The 19,898-nt window shown below is 40.0% G+C and overlaps 1 protein-coding gene across 3 annotated transcripts in view; it reads right to left on the bottom strand.

The window, feature by feature from the left end:
• SACS (sacsin molecular chaperone) overlaps positions 1 to 17,012 on the bottom strand; it is a 58,175-nt gene extending 41,163 nt beyond the window's left edge. For 2 of the 3 annotated variants that reach the window (XM_084879286.1, XM_084879287.1), the window contains exons 1-5: positions 16,769 to 17,012; positions 16,517 to 16,667; positions 9,268 to 9,355; positions 7,871 to 7,956; positions 4,559 to 4,670 (exon numbers count right to left, since the gene is read on the bottom strand). In XM_084879286.1, coding sequence (XP_084735412.1) covers positions 4,559 to 4,670; positions 7,871 to 7,956; positions 9,268 to 9,355; positions 16,517 to 16,667; positions 16,769 to 16,779 — 448 coding nt within the window. In that variant the 5' untranslated portion in view covers positions 16,780 to 17,012. Of the gene's footprint in view, positions 1 to 4,558; positions 4,671 to 7,870; positions 7,959 to 9,267; positions 9,356 to 16,516; positions 16,668 to 16,768 lie in introns of those variants that run through there. The other variant, XM_084879288.1, reaches the window with a different exon arrangement.
• Between the last annotated feature and the right edge of the window lie 2,886 nt (positions 17,013 to 19,898).

The following is a 19,898-nucleotide window of genomic DNA, read 5'->3' as shown; positions in this document are numbered from 1 at the left end:
TGTGTTCAACTTAGGCCATGGTGTGTCCTCACACAGCATGAAAGAACCAAGAAGGAGGTGCTAGAAATCCAAGACATCTCCTTGCTGCCTTTACATGTGTCTGTCTCTTAATTAACCATATCCTTGAAATCCTTAGTAAAATGTGAAACTGGGTAAGATCTATTATTCTTCTGTAACTGATGTAGCAAATTGAGCTTTTTGTCATGATTATGTAAAAAAGAAACAAAAACAAGTTGAACTAAAGAGTTCTCATTTACAAAACTAGATATTAATAAAGGAGGAAATTCTGTAATCTAAGATTACGCCACCAAAGACAGCATACTTATCTGAATATAAGAGAAAAACATTCTTTTAAAAAAATATATATTTTATTGATTTTTAGAGAGGAATGGAGAGAGAGTGATAGAAACATCAATGATGAGAGAGAATCAATGATCAGATGCCTCCTGCATGTCCCCTACTGGGGATCAAGCCCACAACTCAGGCTTGTGCCCTTGGCCAGAATTGAACCCAGGACCTTTCAGTCTACAGGCCGACGCTCTATCCACTGAGCAAAACCAGCTAGGGCAAGAGAAAAACATTCTTAAAAATGCAAGTGTGTAAGGCCCTCAATAAATATTTGTTAAATAAAGATATCAAAGATTATTTCTACTTTTATGTGCCCAAGTTTATTTTAAATTAGCTAATCCGGTATGACTTTTAAAAGCCTATCTTTAGCCCTGGCCAGGTTTTTCAGGGGTTGGAGTGGCATCCCATACACCAAAAGGTCTCAGGTTCAATTCCCGTTCAGGACACATACCTAGACTGCAGGTTCAAACTCCAGTTGGGGCACATATAGGAGGCAACCAATTGATGTTTCTCTCTTATATCAATGTTTCTCTTTCTCTCCCTTCCTCTCTAGAAATATATAGATATCCTCAAATGAGGATTAAAATAAATAAATAGCCTATCTCCAAGTATACTTATATACAAACTCAGTTAAGTAAAAATATTTGTTTCAAATATGTTTAAATAAAAGTCAAGGCTAGAAGCAAAATATATACATATACTAATAAAAGGGTAATATGCTAATTTGACTGGGAGACTTTTCCAGAAGACCTTCTGGATGTTCTTTTGCATAAAGCCATGGTGGCAAGGCCGAGGTAGAGGTGGTTAGGGGCCAAGAGGGGAGGGCAGTTGTGAGTGATCAGGCCAGTGGGAGGAGGCTGTTGGGGGTGTAAATTTGAGGATCAGAGCTGCCACTCTACATACCAGTGCCCTCACTGTACAGGATCAGGACTTAAGCAAACACCCCTCATCACCACATTCAGTATTTTTTTTAACAATGGTTACATTAAACCATAGAATCTTAGACCCAAGAAATCTTACTGGCTCAATCCTCTCATGACCAATGGAGGTGAAATGACATGACCAAGATCACAAATATGGCAGGAGTTAGGACTGATGTATTATGTTTCACCACATCTCTTTATAGAATAAAAAGATGCAGCTCTCATATCACAAATTTAATCTAAGAATGAATCTATTAGGTATAAGAAATACTAAATATTTAATGTTTAAATATTTAACAATGTTGATTACCCTCCTGAACCACAAAACATATTTTTAAAAAAATAAATGACTTACATCTCTTTAAAAATGTGTTCAGGAAAAGGTCTGAATTGATCCTCTTTTTTCTCAATAACTTTCTATGTAATATATAGTCATTTGCAATCATCCTATTGACTTTAAAGCTGCACTGAAAATCATGAATTAAAAAAACGAACAAAAACACTTCAAAAAGTACAACTGGAGATATTAGAATCTATTGGTTATAGTTCTCCTACTGTCTTTTGTTTTTCTTATTCTTTTCTCTCCTTCAAAATTTCTTTCCAACTCACTTCAAAACATTTCAAGGGTATCCTACAAGCAGAAGCCTCTACTTTCGAAATGTAGAGAAGTGATACACACACACACACACACACACACACACACACACACACACACGGGTCTAGTAATAATTAATGTCGTTTTTAAACATTCGTTTAAAATCTTGCTTGGCGTTGACTTGTATTGACATAACCTTCAAACACGTGGTATCTACAGAACGTGTGAAGTGCAATTAACAAGTTTTGCTTGAAAAAGTTTGTGTTTGGTTTGGTTTTTGTTGCAAAACTAGGGCTAAGAAGATGGCTGATGAAGAGCATATTCGGCACTGCATGCTTTACGAGTTCCAATTAGGAAGAAAAGCAAGTGAGGCTGCAAAAAACATCTGTAGTGCTCTTGGTCAAGATGCAGTTAGCACCAGAAAATGCCAGCGTTGGTTTGAGAAATTTCGCGAGGGAAATTTTTTGTTAGATGACAAGAGTGGTAGAGGCTGTGTGTCCAATTTTGATCAAGAAGCTCTTCAAGCTCTTTTGGTGCAAAATCCTCAAATTACCCAACAAGAGCTTGCGACAACTTTAAATTGTTCACAAAAAACAATTTCCAATCAATTGCGTGCACTTGGCAAAGTCCAAAAGTTTGGAAAATGGGTTCCTCATGAGTTGACTGACAACAACCGTAATCAAAGAGTCACAATTTGCAGTTCGCTCCCCTCTCATCAAAACTGTTTGCCGTTTTTAGAGCAAATTGTTACCGGAGATGAAGAATGGGTGCTGTATGTTAATTTGAAAAGGGGGCCTCAATGGTTGGACAAAAATGAGGCTCCGCAGCCCATGCCAAAACCTGACTTGCATGCGAAAAAAGTGATGTGTGTTTGGTGGAATTTTAAAGGAATTTTTCATTATGAACTTTTACCATCTAACCAAACCATTACAAGTGCAGTATATAGTGCCCAATTGGAAAGGTTAGCCCAAGCTTTATGAGAAAAAGAACCCGCGCTGATTAATCGGAAGGGCGCAATTCTTCACCACGATAACGCACGACCGCATACTGCAAGAATCACTGCTGCGGCAGTGACCAGACCCAGAGCAGATGGTTGTGGAACGAACCAGAGCAACAGAGGCCAGGCCCGGAGCAGCCAGGCCCGGAACAGCTCGCTCCTCGCCTGCCCCTGCCCCATGGCTGCCTCTCAGACATGGCTGGAAACTTTTGTGGGAACTTGAGGGTCTGCTGAATCAAGTGATGAAGGCTTAGATCTGGATGTGTTGAGTTAGTATAGGGCTGGGGTGTTGATCTGTGAGTGCCTTGGGTGGGGCCTGGATGAGGCTGGTTGACCTATTTGGAAATGTCTTTTGTGTGAAATGTATCATTGGGCATGTGGAGGTATTATTGATATGAGAAAATGCTAAGTAACTGATTTACTATCTGAAAAGGGATTTACTATCAGGGAAAGGGAGGGAGGAAGAGACTGAACATAAACTGCACCTATGGATGAGGACAATGGGGGATGGGGAGGGGGTGGAGGGTGGGGTGGGAACCTGGTGGAGGGGGAAGAAATGAGGAACCTTTGTAATAATATGAACAATAAAGATTGATTTAAAAATAAAAAATAAAAAAAATAAAAAAGACTGATTAGGCCTACACCCCAACATGGCGGGATTTCTACTATGTGCTCACAGTTAAAGGAGAAAAGCAAGGTGGAGAGTATTAAAAAAGAATCACTGCTGAAAAACTGCGCCAGTTGGAATAGGAAGTTCTCCCTCAACCTGCATATTCTCCTGATATTGCCCCTTCCGATTACCATTTGTTTCGTTCTTTGCAAAACTTTCTTCCTGGAAAAAAATTTAATAATGAAGAATGCCTCAAAAATGCATTGACCGAATTTTTTGCATCAAAATCACAAGAATTTTACAACAGAGGGATTAAAATGCTTCCTGAGCGTTGGGCACAAGTAGTAGAAAACAACGGCAACTATATTGTTGATTAAATTTTGTTGTATTGTTTAAATAAATTCGATTTAAAAAAAGTATTAGAAAACGACATTAATTATTACTAGACCTAATATATGGAAAAGGTGTATTTTTGTGTTGCTAAATATATAAGATACTCAGAAGTGACTTAATAGAACAAGAGGCTTATGTTAGTTGGTGGAGATTAGGGGCGCCAGTGCATCCAGTTGAAAATTACTTTTGACTCCCCAAAAACTTCAATGGTTCCTCAGTATCAAGACAACCCACAGACACCAAAAAAGATGCCCAAGTCCTTTATATAAAATAATATAGAACAATGTATCCAGTATTCATATATTCCTACCTGTGGATCAAAATTATTATTTTTAACCCACAATTGCTTGAACCTGAGGATGTGAAACCCAGGGACACAGAGTGAAAACTATATATTAATTAAAAAGGATCTGCATATAAGTAGACCTGTGCAGTTTAAACCTGTATTGTTCAAGAGCCAACTGAATTTATACTGCTTGTTAATTTGAGCTGAGATTTTTTTCTTTGTTCTTTAGAAATACCAACTAGCAGAGATTCCTGCCCACTGAAAGCAAAGAAAACCATCTGAAGTGGAATGAAATATACCAAGAAGTGAAGTATAAGTGGTAATTAGACTGTTCATTAAACAGAGTATTATAAGTCACTAAAAATCACCTGTTAGTAAAAACTTATTCCTAAATATTGACTCTTACCCTGATATTGTGCCATATCTTTTGACCAAAGAGTTTCTGTTCCATATTGAGTTTCATCATACAAAAATTTTACTTCTGTGGCACCAGCATCTTCTGCGTTCTGAATTAATTCCTAATCAAAATATACACCAAAAATAATATTTCATAATACAGTAATCTACTGCCCATCTTTATATTTACCTACAATATTTAAAAAACAATTTCATTTAAATAAAGAAAACCCACTGCTTGCATCATTATCGTTAAGATCTGGTGATGATACTACTGAAAGTAACTGTCACACACATATGAGTATGGTTGAAAAGACCATGAGTCCTTCTTCAATTACACATACTTACAATGCCTTTTTTAACTTTCTGCTCTTAGCTTGCAACACAAATCCTGTGACTATTTACAACTCTGCCTCTTATTTACAACCTACCCAAAGCCTTCATACAAAAGAAATTACTCAAGTTCCAACCTGCACAGACTGTTTTGCCATTTGGCATAAATGCCCATTCTCAAGCAGTTACCTAAAAAGATCTTTATTTATCATTTGCTTACCAAACTTACCTTTCTCTTAGAAAAAAAAAATCAGTTTATGTACAGTATGTTGCATCTTGAAAATTTGAGGTATTAGCATGTCTTTTTCCTATATTAAGATGAAAGTTTTTTGAAGGTCAGCACTGACTTATTCCTTTCATTAAAAAAAAAAGATAGTAATATTGTTTAGTGAATAAGTAAGTTGATGGGTGAGTGGGTAATCAAACCACTGCAATGTGAGAAAGGAAAGGACAAACTACAAGATTTACACCCATCAGTAGCCTCAATAAAATCCCCAGTCTCAATAACCACTTCGGCACACCTACCAAAATCATGTTGGGAGCTCCACACTCTAAAATAAGAGTCCAACTTCTAGAGCCAATCCCATAATCATTAGAACTTGAAATGAACTTCAAAGATATTATCCCTAGTTTATTTTGGACCTTATCTAAACTATAGAAAAGTCAACATGTAACAATTACCTGGGTGAGCTGTGATTTAGGCCAAACCAAATCAGGTGGTTACATTTTAAATGGATGGGTCTTTAGAAACACAGTAACCCATCTTGTATTTTTACACTCACAAACCTCTAACATTGGGAAGAACTATATTTTAACTTTTCTGGCACCTTGGTATTACTAAACCTGGGGTGAGGTCAAGGGAATGGGCAAGAACTGAAGACAGCAATGCCAACAGCAAAGCCTTTATCAGAATAAAAAGGTGACAGTGCCCACATGAGAAGAGGCAACTCTAAGCCTAAGTAAGGGACTAGCACAGATCTAAAGAGCTAGCTCTGAGATTAGGTAAGACGTGCAGTTCACTGGGTACACACCAAGAGGTTGGGAAGTCTTACCCACCTGCTGTTCAACCCCAAACATGCCCTTATCTACCTGCTTATTCACTACAAATTACTCCTGTTCACACAACTGCTATTTCTCATAGAATTTTTAAACTAGTTCCTACACTATTTAGTCTCACAGAATCCCTGAAATTAGTAATCTTATTCACATTAGGCTATTATGATATAAAGGAGAAATAAAAATTAAAAGGGAGCAAAATATAATGTTAATTTTCAAAATGAGAGCACTTCAGAGGTTGGATCTTGCTTTCATTTGGATATCTATTTTTTATTTATGTGCATTTTAGGAAGTAGAGATGAAGAAAACTGGAGATAAAGTCCCAACTCCCAGGCTCCAACTATCAGCCTCAAGTTGAACAAAAAACAGGATGGGATGCTTTTTCTCAGGGGATCTCTCTCAAACTGATTCTAAGAAGCAGCGGCAATAAATATGTCAATCTGCATGGAATCTTGGGCGATTCATTAAAATATCTGGACCTTCCAGCAAACATCACAAAAGGCATAAGTCTAAGATTCCAATTAAATCTAAAATGGTTGAATTCTACTAAAACTTCTAAGGAACAAAGATTAAATTCAGCTGGCTCGCACATAAATCTATACAGTAAGCAAAGAGGAAGGAGTAAATATCAGTTGCTTGCTAGCTATAGGAATGTCCAAAGAGCTCACTCATGCCGAAACTGGTTTGGCTCAGGGGATAGATAGAGCGTTGGCCTATGGACTGAAAGGTCCCAGGTTCGATTCTGGTCAAGGGCATGAACCTTGGTTGTGGGCATCCCTGGTAGCGGGTGTGCAGGAGGCAGCTGATCGATGTTTCTCTCTCATAGATATTTCTAACTCTCTATCCCTCTCCCTTCCTCTCTGTAAAAAATAAATAAAAATATATTAAAAAACAAACAAACAAACAAAAAACAACACAAAAAAAACAAAGAGCTCACTCATTCCTGTGGCCTTGTTTCCTGAAAGGATTTATCACTCACTTTTGAATTGATAAGACTCCTGTTACCATCAACTAAACCTTCAAATTTAAATTTGTTCTCTGCCTCTCTACCCCCATTACAACCCAATAAACAAACTCTTCCTTTCACTTTCCTAATATGTCAATATAAAAATGGTTTGCAAATTAACTCTGTGAATCATGATTCCTATTCTGAAAGAATATATGTCATTATTAAAATCACTGAAGGTGCAGCAATCCTCTTCCAGCATCTATCTGAGTATGACTATTAACCTAGTCCTTATTTTCTAAAACTTTACCATCTAAACTAGAAAATATGAGGACTAAAAAATTGGTAATAAACACTAAATAAATTAATGAGAAGGAAAATGCATAATAACTGATCTTTTACAACTAAGGAGATTTCTTGCTAAGTTTAAACACAAAATCTAATCTTTGCAATATCTTCCATATTGCTTTCTTTTATGGTTACTTAATTTTTTATGAGTGTATTCAAACTAAAAGAATACATCATAAATATCTTTAAATAACTGAAATAATTAGTCTTCCTAAAAACAAACTCTAAAACCAGGAGTCAAATGAGCACATGTCTGTGGCCCCTTATGTAGATTCTGTATTATTTTGCTTGTGTGGTTGGTCGGTTGGCAGATTTGTAATGCCACTATACAGTGTTTCACATGCAATTCACAAAATTACATTATAGAATTATATACAGTTACCAGAAAGTGTTCCTAGAGTAGCACTGCTTGATTACAGCAACTTAGTGGGTCCCTTTTGCTCTGAAACCCCACGTATTTATATAGATTGTGTTCTCAGCCTACACCATTCCATGAATGCACTGCAGGTGCAGAGGGTAGTAAGTATAGCCATTCAAATCTAGACAAAATTCCAAAACATATAAACACTAACAAGACTTCTAAGTAATTTTACTCCCCCTCATTTTTAGCAAAGTAAATTCACACAACACATGCCCTACCTTAAGAATCTGTCCTCCTTCTGGATATCTTCTTAAAATGTCCTTGAGAAAATCAACAAGTGGTGGAGTTGTTTGACCAAATCTACCTAAAATAAAAATCCCATGGCCTGTTACCAATGTGTTATTTGGTTTCAAGACAGTAAAATTCTACAAGTTAAAAACATCATGTTTTACTGCAGCTCTTGGTTATGAAACTCTACCTAGTAAACAGATTCAGTAGAGTAAAGCAGATTCTGCCCTGGCTGGTGTGGCTCAGTTGATTGAGCATCATCCTGTACACCACATGTGTCAAACACAAGGCCCGCGGGCCAAATCCAGCCCGCCAGGCCTTGCAATGTGGCCCGCACCGCGCTGTCATCACTGCACTCCGCTGTCAGTTTATGACATTGTCAGTTTATGACTGTTCAGTAAACCATTCGGCCCGCGATTTAGGCTGGATTTTAGATTTTGGCCCCTTCTCTGATTGAGTTCGACACCCCTACTGTACACCAAAAGGTTGTGGGTTTGATTTCTGGTCAGGGCACATACCTAGGTTGTGCATTCGATCCCCAGTTGACAGAGGCAACAAATCAATGCTTCTCTCTCACATTGATGCTTCTTTCTCTCTCCCTCTTTCTCCCTGCCCCATAAAAAGAAATCAATGAAAACATATTTTCAAGTGTGGATTAAAAAAAAAAAAAAAAAGTAAAGCAGATTCAATTTTATCAAATCTCAAGATTTTTCCTTAGCTACATATTAAGTTTTAAAAACATGTTAAAAATATACTAAATGTCACAAAATATTATTAATTAAAAAATAAAGAGCATGGGGGGAAAGGTTGATGTTTTCCAAAACAACTGAAATAAATGGTGCTTTGCTGCAAAATTATAAGCCAGAGCTAATGGTGCTGATAATGACATTCTTAATATTCTCAATCTCAACTAATGATCTGATTGTTCTGAAATTCAGCACAATTGTTGTCTAAATGGCTGTCCAGTCAAATACCCTTAAGCAATTCTAAGAGATTCTTAGAATTGGCTGACCAGGTTTCCTTCAGATAGGTGACAGGGAGAAATGGGGGGAGGAAAGCAATTTCTAAGATGCAAAATTTTTCAGAACAAAAAAAACTGTATGTAAGTAAAAAAAAAAAAAAATCTGTGCTTAAGAAACAGGATCATCACTATAAATTTATTTGCATCATGTTTGTACAACTATGCACTAAGACAAACCCCAACTGTTTCACAGGCTAAAATATCCCACATATTTTTATGACTCACTAGCTCCATTTGCTTTTGTTTTCCTCTGGCCCTGATATACACTCATCACATTCCAATGTTATATACTTTCATTTCACTTTTAAAACATAATCTTTTTTTAACCAAAAAGGGCAAAATATCCTGGTAAAGTCAATGTCATACCTCCCCCTTTTAAGCCTTTTGATTGAAGGTTTACAAAAAGATGACAATTTTTGGAAGTCAGTTCTCCAATCTTGATCCAGTCAGGTAACTGAAAAAAATAAAATAAAATGTATGAAAAGCAGAATAGTTCCTAATACTGTAAATTCAAAACTTTACCATAATTTTTTTTCACTTAAGATATAATGCTTGTTAACTGTTCTTATAGGAACTAAGTTGCTCTGGAGAAGTGAATGTTTCAAAGAATAAAAATTTAGTAAAAAAATTTATTTAAAAATTTCAAAGATAGATAAAGATGCACATATTTCTGCTTTTAAAATAATTTAAATGTTATATAATAATGAGAATCATAAACAAAGTCATTCTTTTAATTAGCAGTTCCAAAGTTGCTCAGAGCACAGCTCTATGAGATGTCAACAGATAGTAGAGGACAAAAAAAAAATGTTTTAAATTAATTGGAATAATTTGGGGTTTAGGGCATTTAGCATGTTAATATATATTGTAACTTTCTTAGAAAGGATTACACTAAGCAGTATTTCACAAATTTAGCATTGGTTTCTTTTTCATTTATTTTCTAGGATATTGTTTCCAGAAATATACTTTGGAAAACACTGCTACAGATGTTACTACAATAAAGGTATGGTGTAAAAGGAAGGGGTAAATAAGAACTCCAACTTCTGAAGCTGCTTTGGTCTACAATTTTCCTGAAATTGGCTTTCCTAAAAAACACCTTGATGTTTATTTTCCTTTTGGTGTTTGTTCTGATTCTCATAAGGGTAAGGTTCAATATGTGTGATTATAAGCCACAGGAGCAGTGTAACAGAGCCTTTTTTGGAAAATAAAGTAAATAATCCAAAGCCAGATAAACCTTGTCCCTGCCGGTCCACTCTTAAGTGTTGCTATGGAATGACTCCTTACAGGTCAGCAGTCTGCAAAACATTCCTCAAAAGCTCACCTGAGGAACCACCACTGTCCCTTTTACTTCCTTGACAAAGTGTGAAGGACACAATTTACCTTGTCAAAAATTCAGTATTACTAGCCATTTCACACTGATATCTTCCAGGATCCCTAGAGCTCAACCTATCAAAAGGTGACATCACTAGCTTTCCTTCCATCACTTATTGCTCATTTTTTTACTCACTATAATTGGAAAGCTGGGGGAAAAGTCCTCTCTCTCACCAAACCACAGTCAAATTACTTACTTTCTGGGTACCAGCATGTCCGTCCCCAGCTTTTCTCATAGCTAACTTGTTCTCTACGTCCAATTGTTCAGACCCTCCGCATCTCAAATTTGCATAACAATCCCATATGGTCTTCTTACTTTCCGTACATCATCTTTATTCTAGTCCCCATCTCTAACATACAAATCTGAATGTGTTACAGTTCCCAGTTTATGAAGCACTTTCTGTACATATCCCCACTGAATCTTAAAGCAAGCCTGTAAAAACTCCTTGAACAGGAAATATGGATAAGAATAATTATAGCAGTATTGTTTTAAAATAAAAATTTAGAAGCTATCCAAATTTTATGGCATATTGATACAATGAAATATTACACAACAATAAAAAATGAACTAAGAAAACTGTACATAAATTTGGGTGAATATTCATAATATAATATTCAGAGTAAAAAGTTAATTCCAGGTTTCTACATATAGAATAATATACTTATAAAGTTCATAAGTAACTAAAAATAAACAGTATATTACCTACGTTATATATTTAGGTTACACATAGACACATACATACACATATATACATAAACATCCTATATAATAAAAGGCTAATATGCAAGTTGTCCCCTCAACCAGGAGTTCAACCAGGGGGTGAGGCCGGCTAGCCAACCAGCTATGGCCACTCCCCCAGCCAGCCTGGCCTGATCTTGGCCCTGATCGGGGCAGGTGGCCAGACCCCACTAGTGCATGAATTCACATGCACTGGGCCTCTAGTGTGTATATATATGTGTGTGGGTAAGGGAAGAGACACATGTATATAGGCTGGGGATAAGCATAAAGGTAAATATAAACTATCAACAGTGTTCTAGTTCTCCAGTTGGGTGATGTCATTATTCATTCTATTATTAGTTAATTAAATACCTATTAAAAGAGAGCCATGTATGAGCCAAGGATTACTAGTTCAATTCAGTATGGCCAAGGTACATTTAAAGGAAGAAAAGCAAGAGGGAAGGCAAAGAAGAAAGGGAAGGAGGGAGGGAAGAAGGGAGGGAGGGAGGGAGGGAAGGAGGGAGGGAGGGAGAGAGGAAGGGAGGAAGGGAGGGAGAAAGGGAAGGAGGGAGGGAGCGAGGGAGGGGTTAGAGAGGGAGGAAGGAGATCCATAATGCATGAAAAAGCTTCCAGGTCTTAAAGGGAACTTGAAGAGGAAGAAGACACAGATTAGCACCACATTAATAAAACCAGATGTAACTGGCTATGTGAGTTTGACAATGAATGCTTTTGGCAGATGTTATCAGTGACTTATTTACAAGGTAGTGATTCTCCCAAAGAGAAAGCAAGCAGTGCAGATAACTTGAGCAGTGCAATCTGCTTTCTCCTTCAGAGCGTGCCAAGATTTGAGGATTTTGCTCCGGCCTCATTCTTTTTTGGACCTTAATTGCTCCAACCAAACAACATTGGTCCTATTCACCTCCAGAGGCAATAAAAGCTCAGTAGTAGTCCATTTCAGCCTGGCCAGTATGGCTCAATCATTAAGCACTGATCTCTGAACCAAGAGGTCATGGTTTGATTCCCATTCAGGGGCACATGCCCAGATTGTGGGCTCGAGTCCCAAGGTGGGGTGTACAGGAGGCAGCCAATTAATGATTTCCTCTATCTCTCTCTGTCTTCCTTCCTCTCTAAAATCAATTTTAAAAAATATATTTCAAAAAAGTAGCCCATTTCAGTCTTTATATTTGTCTTTAAAATAGTAATTATAAAATAATTTTAACATCTGGATTTCAGCCTCCCTTAAAAATCTCCGAGTCTCTCATTTTCACTTACTATGAAACTAATTTCAAATTATTAAGCAAACAATACAATTTTAATTGTAATCTGGATCTCCCAACACTTCTTCCTTTGTTCAGTCGTCAAGGACACGAGGAGGTTTTCCAGATTTAAAAGCTGACAGGGAGGAGGACATTTTTGATCAAAAGAGAAGAAAGTGAAGTGATCCTTCAAACCTGGCTTGAGACGCAAACACATTTGGTATGGATCAGGAAAACGAACCAGAAAGATGCACAGCTATAACAAATAGCTTCAGTTTCTGCCTGGGACAGGAGGTAGAGAAGTTAGAAACGCCGCTTCCAGGCCAGGAAAAGCAAAAGAAACAAGTAAACAGAGGATGCTAGGTGACCCAGAAAGACTAAGGCATAAGTACCTACTGCTAACTATGTCCAATACCAACCGAAGTGGGTGACAAGGAGTTGTCAACAGCTTTTGTTTTCTGCCTACCCTAAAATATTTAGAATTCTTGTCAATAATTCAAATCTAAAAGGTTATAAACAGCATTAAATTAAAAAGGAAAATATTGTAAAACCACCTCTGTGAAAGATGTACTTTTATAAAGGTGCCCTTTAATGGCACATGTTAGCCTTACTAAGTTCATCATTTTGGTAAAGGTCACAAGCCTATCACCTCTGAATCACAAGAGAATTGTGCCCTCTGCTTGTTTTCGGGGGGAACTCCATCCTTGACTTTCAAGTTCATTTTAATGGTTTAAGCTCTCTCTGTTTTAAAGAACTTCACATTTAGCTTTTTTTAAATTTATCGACACCCTGACAGATTCTCTGTGGTGTGGCAGAGTAAAAAGTCCAGACTTTGGAATCAGACAGACATGGGTTCCAGTCCTAGTATGATACTTCTCTCTGAATCTTGGCTTTACTAGTCTACAAAATGGAGTAGTAATAATGAACTCATGAGCTTGTTTTCAGTAGTAAGTGAGATGATATACATACAAAATATCTAGAACGGTGTGTGGAACACAGTCAGTAGCTCAATAAATGTTAATAATATTCCCAATGTATTTATAAAGTACAGAAAAAGAAATATGCTGAAAAAGTTACCTCCCAAAATTGTACCTCTAGCCCTGACATCTATCCCTTGAGCTTCAGACTTACATCTGCCTGTTGAATATACTCTAGTTAGACTCTTATGTAGCAGAGATCGTAGAATTGGTTAGAATTCATTTATCCCATTCCCAGTAGAAACAGGAAAGCAGATTCTAACATGGTAATTAATTTGCCCCTGTAACCCACTGACAGTAGGATCTATCTATATCACCTACGTGTTTTTGCTTTTACCTAGATGTCTCGTTTATGTCCTGCCATCAGCTGAACTGTATACAAAAGCAAACTGGTTACCGCCTTTCCTCCAAAATTAGGTATCTTCTGTACCTGTTTATGTCTGCTAACCGAACCAATATTTTCCTGATCTCACTCAAAGCTTCTGAACATCCTTGGCAAATCCTTCTGCCTTATTCTACATCACACCTCCTCCCCACACTGCTCGCGACCCCCACCCCCCCAATTTTGTACCAAACTGCCATAATTTTATATTTTTAAAATTTTCCTATACAACCTTTTCTTTCAGTGTAACCAGTACAATCATAGTCTAGAACAGTGGTTGGCAAACTGCAGCTCGTGAGCCACGGTTTGCCCCTCTGTTGACTGAGTTTGCCAACCACTGCATAAGGCAAGTTTTGACTTCAGATTAAAGACATTAGTACATTATTAAAATGTTTTTTTAAGTGTTTTTCCCTAAGGCAGTGGTCAGCAAACCCATTAGTCAACAGAGCGGCAAACCGCGGCTCTTGAGCTGCAGTTTGACAATCACTGGTCTAGAACCTCACTACCTCATTATTAGCATAAGTTTCCTAATTGGACCCTCTCCACCAATCACTACTCAATCTGAAACCTCTACACATCACTGAAATGTTTACCATCCCATACCAATACTTTGCAGACACCTCCAAATACATTTCCAATGGCAAGTCTGAGCCACAACCGAGCCTTTGGGTATAACCACATCTAGGGGACAAATGGGCAAAGCAGAACCAGAGGAGTAACCAAAGAAGTGGGTATAGAACCAGCAGAATATACATGGAATGGTTAAAAGATAGGAGTAGGCACAGAAAAAGAAGTGAGAATGATGAGCTTTGCTCCTCAATTCCATCCAAAGTCACTGTCTGTATACCAACTAAGACCTTGGGGAACTGGAAAAGAGGGCTGATCCATGGAGCAACATAAGAACAGGCTAACAGGAAATCTGGGTCTACGTGGACATGTGACCAGTGACTGGCCCCAGGTACACAGAAGGTCAAGATTACATTGAGGAATTAAAATCACAGGTACCAAGTACTTCCCCAATATTTATACTAGACTAGAGGCCCAGTGCATGAAATTCATGCATGGGTAGGGTCTTAGGTCTGGCAGGTGATTAGGGACGATTTGTGGGGTGATTGGTGGTGTGATTGGGGGGCCCTGCTCGCACCCACCTTGGATGGCCTGGAGCCTGCAGGCTGGGGGCAGCTCCTGTGTTGAACATCTGCACCCTGATGGTCAGTGCACATCATGGCAACTGGTCGTTCCACCAGTCATTCCGCTGTTTGGTTGATTTGCATATTAGGCTTTTATTATATAGGACTAGAGGCCTGGTGCAGGAAAATTCATGCACCCTCAGCCCAGCCTGCATCCTCTCACAGTATGTACCACTGAGAGCTTAGGCCCACTCCCCATGGAGAGAGAGCCCAAGCCACAGTCTGGCCTCCCTCTGTGAGAGGCAACCAGATAGGCCAATCAGGGGACAGTGCCAGCCACTGAGTAGCCAGCCCTGCCCCGCCCCGATCACCCCTCTGCCACTGCCCCCTGTTCGCTGTCCCCTCCCTCTGCCTGCTGGCATGTGCTTTGATTGGCCTGGCACCACCTGCTCGCCAGCACCCCCACCCCCAAACCGATTGTTCCACCATTTGGTCAATTTGCATATTGTGCTTTTATTATATTGGAATATAAGGAAATCTAATACTAAAAATGGCATTCTGTAGGCTTAAGTATTCCCTGCATATTTGTTCAACTCTTTATCATCTCCTTTAAATCCTGAAAATGATGTGGAGGTTTTTTTTATCATAGAAAAAAAAAAAGTGAAGATACTTATTAGCATAAATAAATGTTAATTTTCAGCAATATGTCTCCATGTAACTCTTCCCTTAGTTTCACCAACCTTAAAGGATATATTTAACAATATGAAATACTCCTATTTTCCATAGTTTTGATCTGCTAAACCATTCATTTATACCTTAGAAGTTTTAATATAAAAGTACTCCTCAAGCTGGGACCGGTTTGGCTCAATGGATAGAGCATCGGCTTGGGGACTGAAGGGCCCCGGGGTTCGATTCCGGTCAAGGACATGTACCGTGGTTGCGGGCATATCCCCAGTAGGGGGTGTGCAAGAGGCAGCTGATCGATGACTCTCTCTCATTGATGTTTCTAACTCTCTCTCTCCCTTCCTCTGTACAAAAATCAATAAAATATATATTTTTTAAAAAAAGTACTCCTCAAACTAATAGCTTCTACATGAAAGTATGTCTGAAGATCCTTTCAGTGTAATTTTCTGTGATTCAAAACTGGGGGGAAACTTCTAAGCCATAAAAAGGTTAAGATATTTACCAATGTTGAATGTGTAACAGAAAAAAATAAGTAATGATTAAGTTACTTCAATGATGATGTCTCTAAACACAGAAACAACAAAAATCCTCTGGTTATAATGCCCATCAAAAAAAGTATCTTGGCCAGCCAGTGTGCTCAGTGGTTAAGCCTGGAACTAAGAACCAGGAGGTTTAGGTTTGATTCCAGTCAGGGCACAGGCCCAGGCTGCAGGCTGAGCCCCCATTGCGGGGCGTGCAGGAGGCGGCCAATCAATGATTCTCTTATCACTGATGTTTCTGTCTCTCTCTCTCTTTCCCTTTTCCCTCCCCCTCTAAAATCAATAAAAAACATTTTTTTAAATAAGTATCTTAATTTCAGGAAGTGAAGATTCAGACAAAATGGAGGAGGGGGACTGCCAAGTTGAAATGGTAAATCCATAAAAGTCACCGTGAGAGGAACACACCCGTGTCATTTTGCTCAGTTATTTGCAAAGCAGTCTTTGCAGGGGGACCGCTTCCTGTCTTCCAGGACGAGAGAACAGACCCGCCGGGGTCATACGGACCCGCGGAAGCCTGTGCCCCTAAACAGCGCCCTCCCGAGGGGGCGGGGGGCGGCCTACCTCGCGGTCCCCGAGCCACAGCCGCTGCTCCGGCGCCGGGAAGCCGGTCTCCGCCGCGATGCTGTCCTTGAGGTCGCGCACCGTCCAGGCCTCCGGCGCGGCCAGGGTCCGGCAGCCGGCGCAGCCGGGGAGCACGGTCACCCGCAGCCACCTGGCGGAGGCAAAGCGGCTCAGTGGGGTCCACGTGGGCCCGCGCCCGCCCAGCCGCCCGCCCTCTCCCCGGGGCGGCCCGCGCCCCCGCGGCGGGGTTACCTGTCCCCCATCGTCCGCGCCCCCGCGGGCCCGCGCCCGCCCCGGTGCCCGGAGCCCGGTCCCCGCCGGCCCCGCGGCGCCCAGAGGCCCGGAAGGCCGGATCCTCATCCGCAGCCGGGCGCCCCGCCGCAGAGCCCGGGCGGCCGCCGGAGCCGCGGGGGAAGCACCGAGGAGCCGCGGCCCCGCGGGCGGAGCGCAGGAGGGGCGCGCGCTCCCGGGGCTCAGGCCGCGGAGGAGCCGCGGGCACGCGCCCGCCCGCAGGACCGTTAGCCGAGCCCCCGCCCCGCCCCGCCCCGCCCCGCCCGGCCCGCAGCGCCCCGCCCGGCCCGCCCGCCCTGCCCCAGCAGCGCCCCGAACGTGGGTCTGGGCACTTAGAGATGTTTTTCCCTGACGAGTTTAACAGTTTTATGAAAGGCAGAACTTGGTGCCTGCTCTCCTCCAATGCTGACGACGTTTAATCTCCGGAGGCGTCCGGAACAAGAAGTAAGGAGGGGAGCGCTGTGACTGCAGAACACTAATGTCTGCAGTGGCCCCAGCCGGGCTGGCTCAGCACACAGAGCCCGGGTTTGATTCAGGTCCAGGGCGCATGCCCGCGTCGCAGGCTCCAGCCGCAGTAAGGGGCATGCAGGAGGCAGCTGATCAATGATTCTCTCTTATTATGTTTCTATCTCTCCAAATCCCTTCCTCTCCGAAAACAATAACAATATATTAATAAAATAGAGTCTTCCATGGTTTCATTTCCTGTTAGTATTTAAGACACAAAAGTAGGATCAATGACTCAGTTTGCTGAAGAAAGGAATGCCTGAAGGAAAGTAATAGATGAGAATAAACATAAACATATCCTATGACGTGTAAAAATATACATATGTGATTTATTTTAGCAATATTATACTGTCAGTACCCTAAATTTTTCTATCACACCTGCTCTTTGAAATCAGAAACTTGAGCCTTAGAGTTTATGGATCACCCCGGAGTAACTAATATTGCCTTGTAATTTAGAAGTGTATGTGGTTTGATGAAGTTTCAGAAAATGTCCTTTCCTCTGGCTTATTTCTCATAGGTATGAATGACACACATTGCCAAAAATAATGGCAACATCTATTAAAACAATTCAAAGGCTGTGTTGTGAACAAGTAAATTTGTGTGCTTCTTGTTTTGATTATATCTTAAATAGAATTACATTTTAATGTTTACCCCAAAATGGTATTAATTACTACTGTTTTTCAATTCCCTCTTCTCCCCCACCTCCACAAAAAATATTACTCAGAACGCATTATCGGTAATAAATATACAGAATGCCCCTACAGCAGTGGTTCTCAACCTTTCTAATGCTGTGACCCTTTAATACAGTTCCTCATGTTGTGGTGACCCCCAGCCATGAAATTATGTTTGTTGCTACTTCATAGCTGTAATTTTGCTACTGTTATGGATCATAATGTAAATATGTGTATTTTCCAATGGTCTTAGACTCTACAGCAGTGGTTCTCAACCTGTGGGACATGACAGGTTGAGAACTGCTAGTAGGGTCGCCTAAGACCATCAGAAAACACAGATATTTACATTATGATTCATAACAGTAGCAAAATTACAGTTATGAAGTAGCAACGAAAATAATTTTATGGTTGGGGATCACCACAACATGAGGAACAGTATTAAAGGGTTGCAGCATTAGAAAGGTTGAAAACGACTGCCCTACAGTGTTCATCCCTTTCTTCTAAACATATTTAAAAGGAAGAATGCTTTAAGTCATGCAGGTCTTTCCTACTTAGAACAAATAATCACATTAAATCAATAAAAGAATATGCTATTTAAACAAAAATATTAGGCCAGAAAACCTCATGAACAAACATTTTCTTCTTTAATCAGACAAGACTGCACAAACAAATGCATTTGAATATCAACAAGTGGAAAGAATATGAGCTGTCACTCCTTGCTATAGCGTCACAGCATACCTACCCCAGGAGAAATCTTTCACACTTAACTCCTTAGACAATCCCCAAATCTACTTGCTTCCTTATTCACTCTCCTTGGATATGAATGAGGCCCTAGATTTCCCATCACTCTTAGGGACAAAAACAAAACAAAACATAGGTGTTCAGTTGAAGACTTGAGAGACCAAGAAATGACCTTAATGGAGAGGATTTCACAAGAAGCAAATCTGGTTGGGGAAGGAGGCTGATCATAAGAAGCTTGAACATCTGAATTCAACGTACACTCAGGATTCATTTTAAAGGGTTAGTTGGCATGGGAACTTCAAATCTGGAACTACAAATCAGGTGTCAAACCTGAAGAAATAGATTCAGTAATCAATTGTTTAATCATTCAGGTAATATTTATTAAACCTTTCCTGTGTCCCAGATGGATACATTTCTAAATAATAGGAACACAACATGAACAAAGCAAAGCCCTCTATCTCATGCTTACACACTAGGGAAGAAAGACATGTATAAACACATGGACCAATAATATATCAGTTCATTGTATGGAGCCAGGCAGGGAAAGTACTATTTAAAAAAGGACTATATCCCAAGAAACCAGAAGCACCAATCAGAAAGGGTATATGCACCCTATGTTCATAGCAGCACAATTTACCATAGCTAAGATTTGGAAACAGCCTAAGTGCCCATCAGCAGATGAGTGGATTAGAAAACTGTGGTACACAATGGAATACTATGCTGCTGTAAAAATGAAGGAACTCTTACCATTTGCAACAACATGGATGGACCTGGAGAGCATTATGCTAAGCGAAATAAGCCAGTAAAAGCAAGATAAATATCACATGATCTCACCCATATGTGGAATATAATGATTAACATAAACTGATGAACAAAAATAGATCCAGAGACAAGATAGCACTGAACAGACTGTCTAACCTCAGAGAGAAGGCTGGGGAGTGGGGGTTAGAGATCAACCAAAGGACTTGTATGCATGTAATTAGCATAACCAATGGACTCAGACACTGGGGCTGAGGAGCTTGCCCTCAGGGGTGGGAGTGGCCAGGGGGAGGGTCAACGGAGAGGGGAGGAAGGAGGCATATATAACACTTAACAATAAAAGGGGGGGGGGGCAGGGCAAGGTAAGAGAGTAAAGGAGTTAGAACTCTTTTCTAAGAAGTTACATTTGAGCAGAG

The sequence above is a fragment of the Pipistrellus hanaki genome (genome assembly GCF_964339955.1).
Source record: "Pipistrellus hanaki genome assembly, chromosome: 3".
NCBI classification, from domain to species: domain Eukaryota; kingdom Metazoa; phylum Chordata; class Mammalia; order Chiroptera; family Vespertilionidae; genus Pipistrellus; species Pipistrellus hanaki.
The sequence above is the reverse complement of the archived record's forward strand: the minus strand, read 5'-3'. Positions and strand labels throughout refer to the sequence as shown.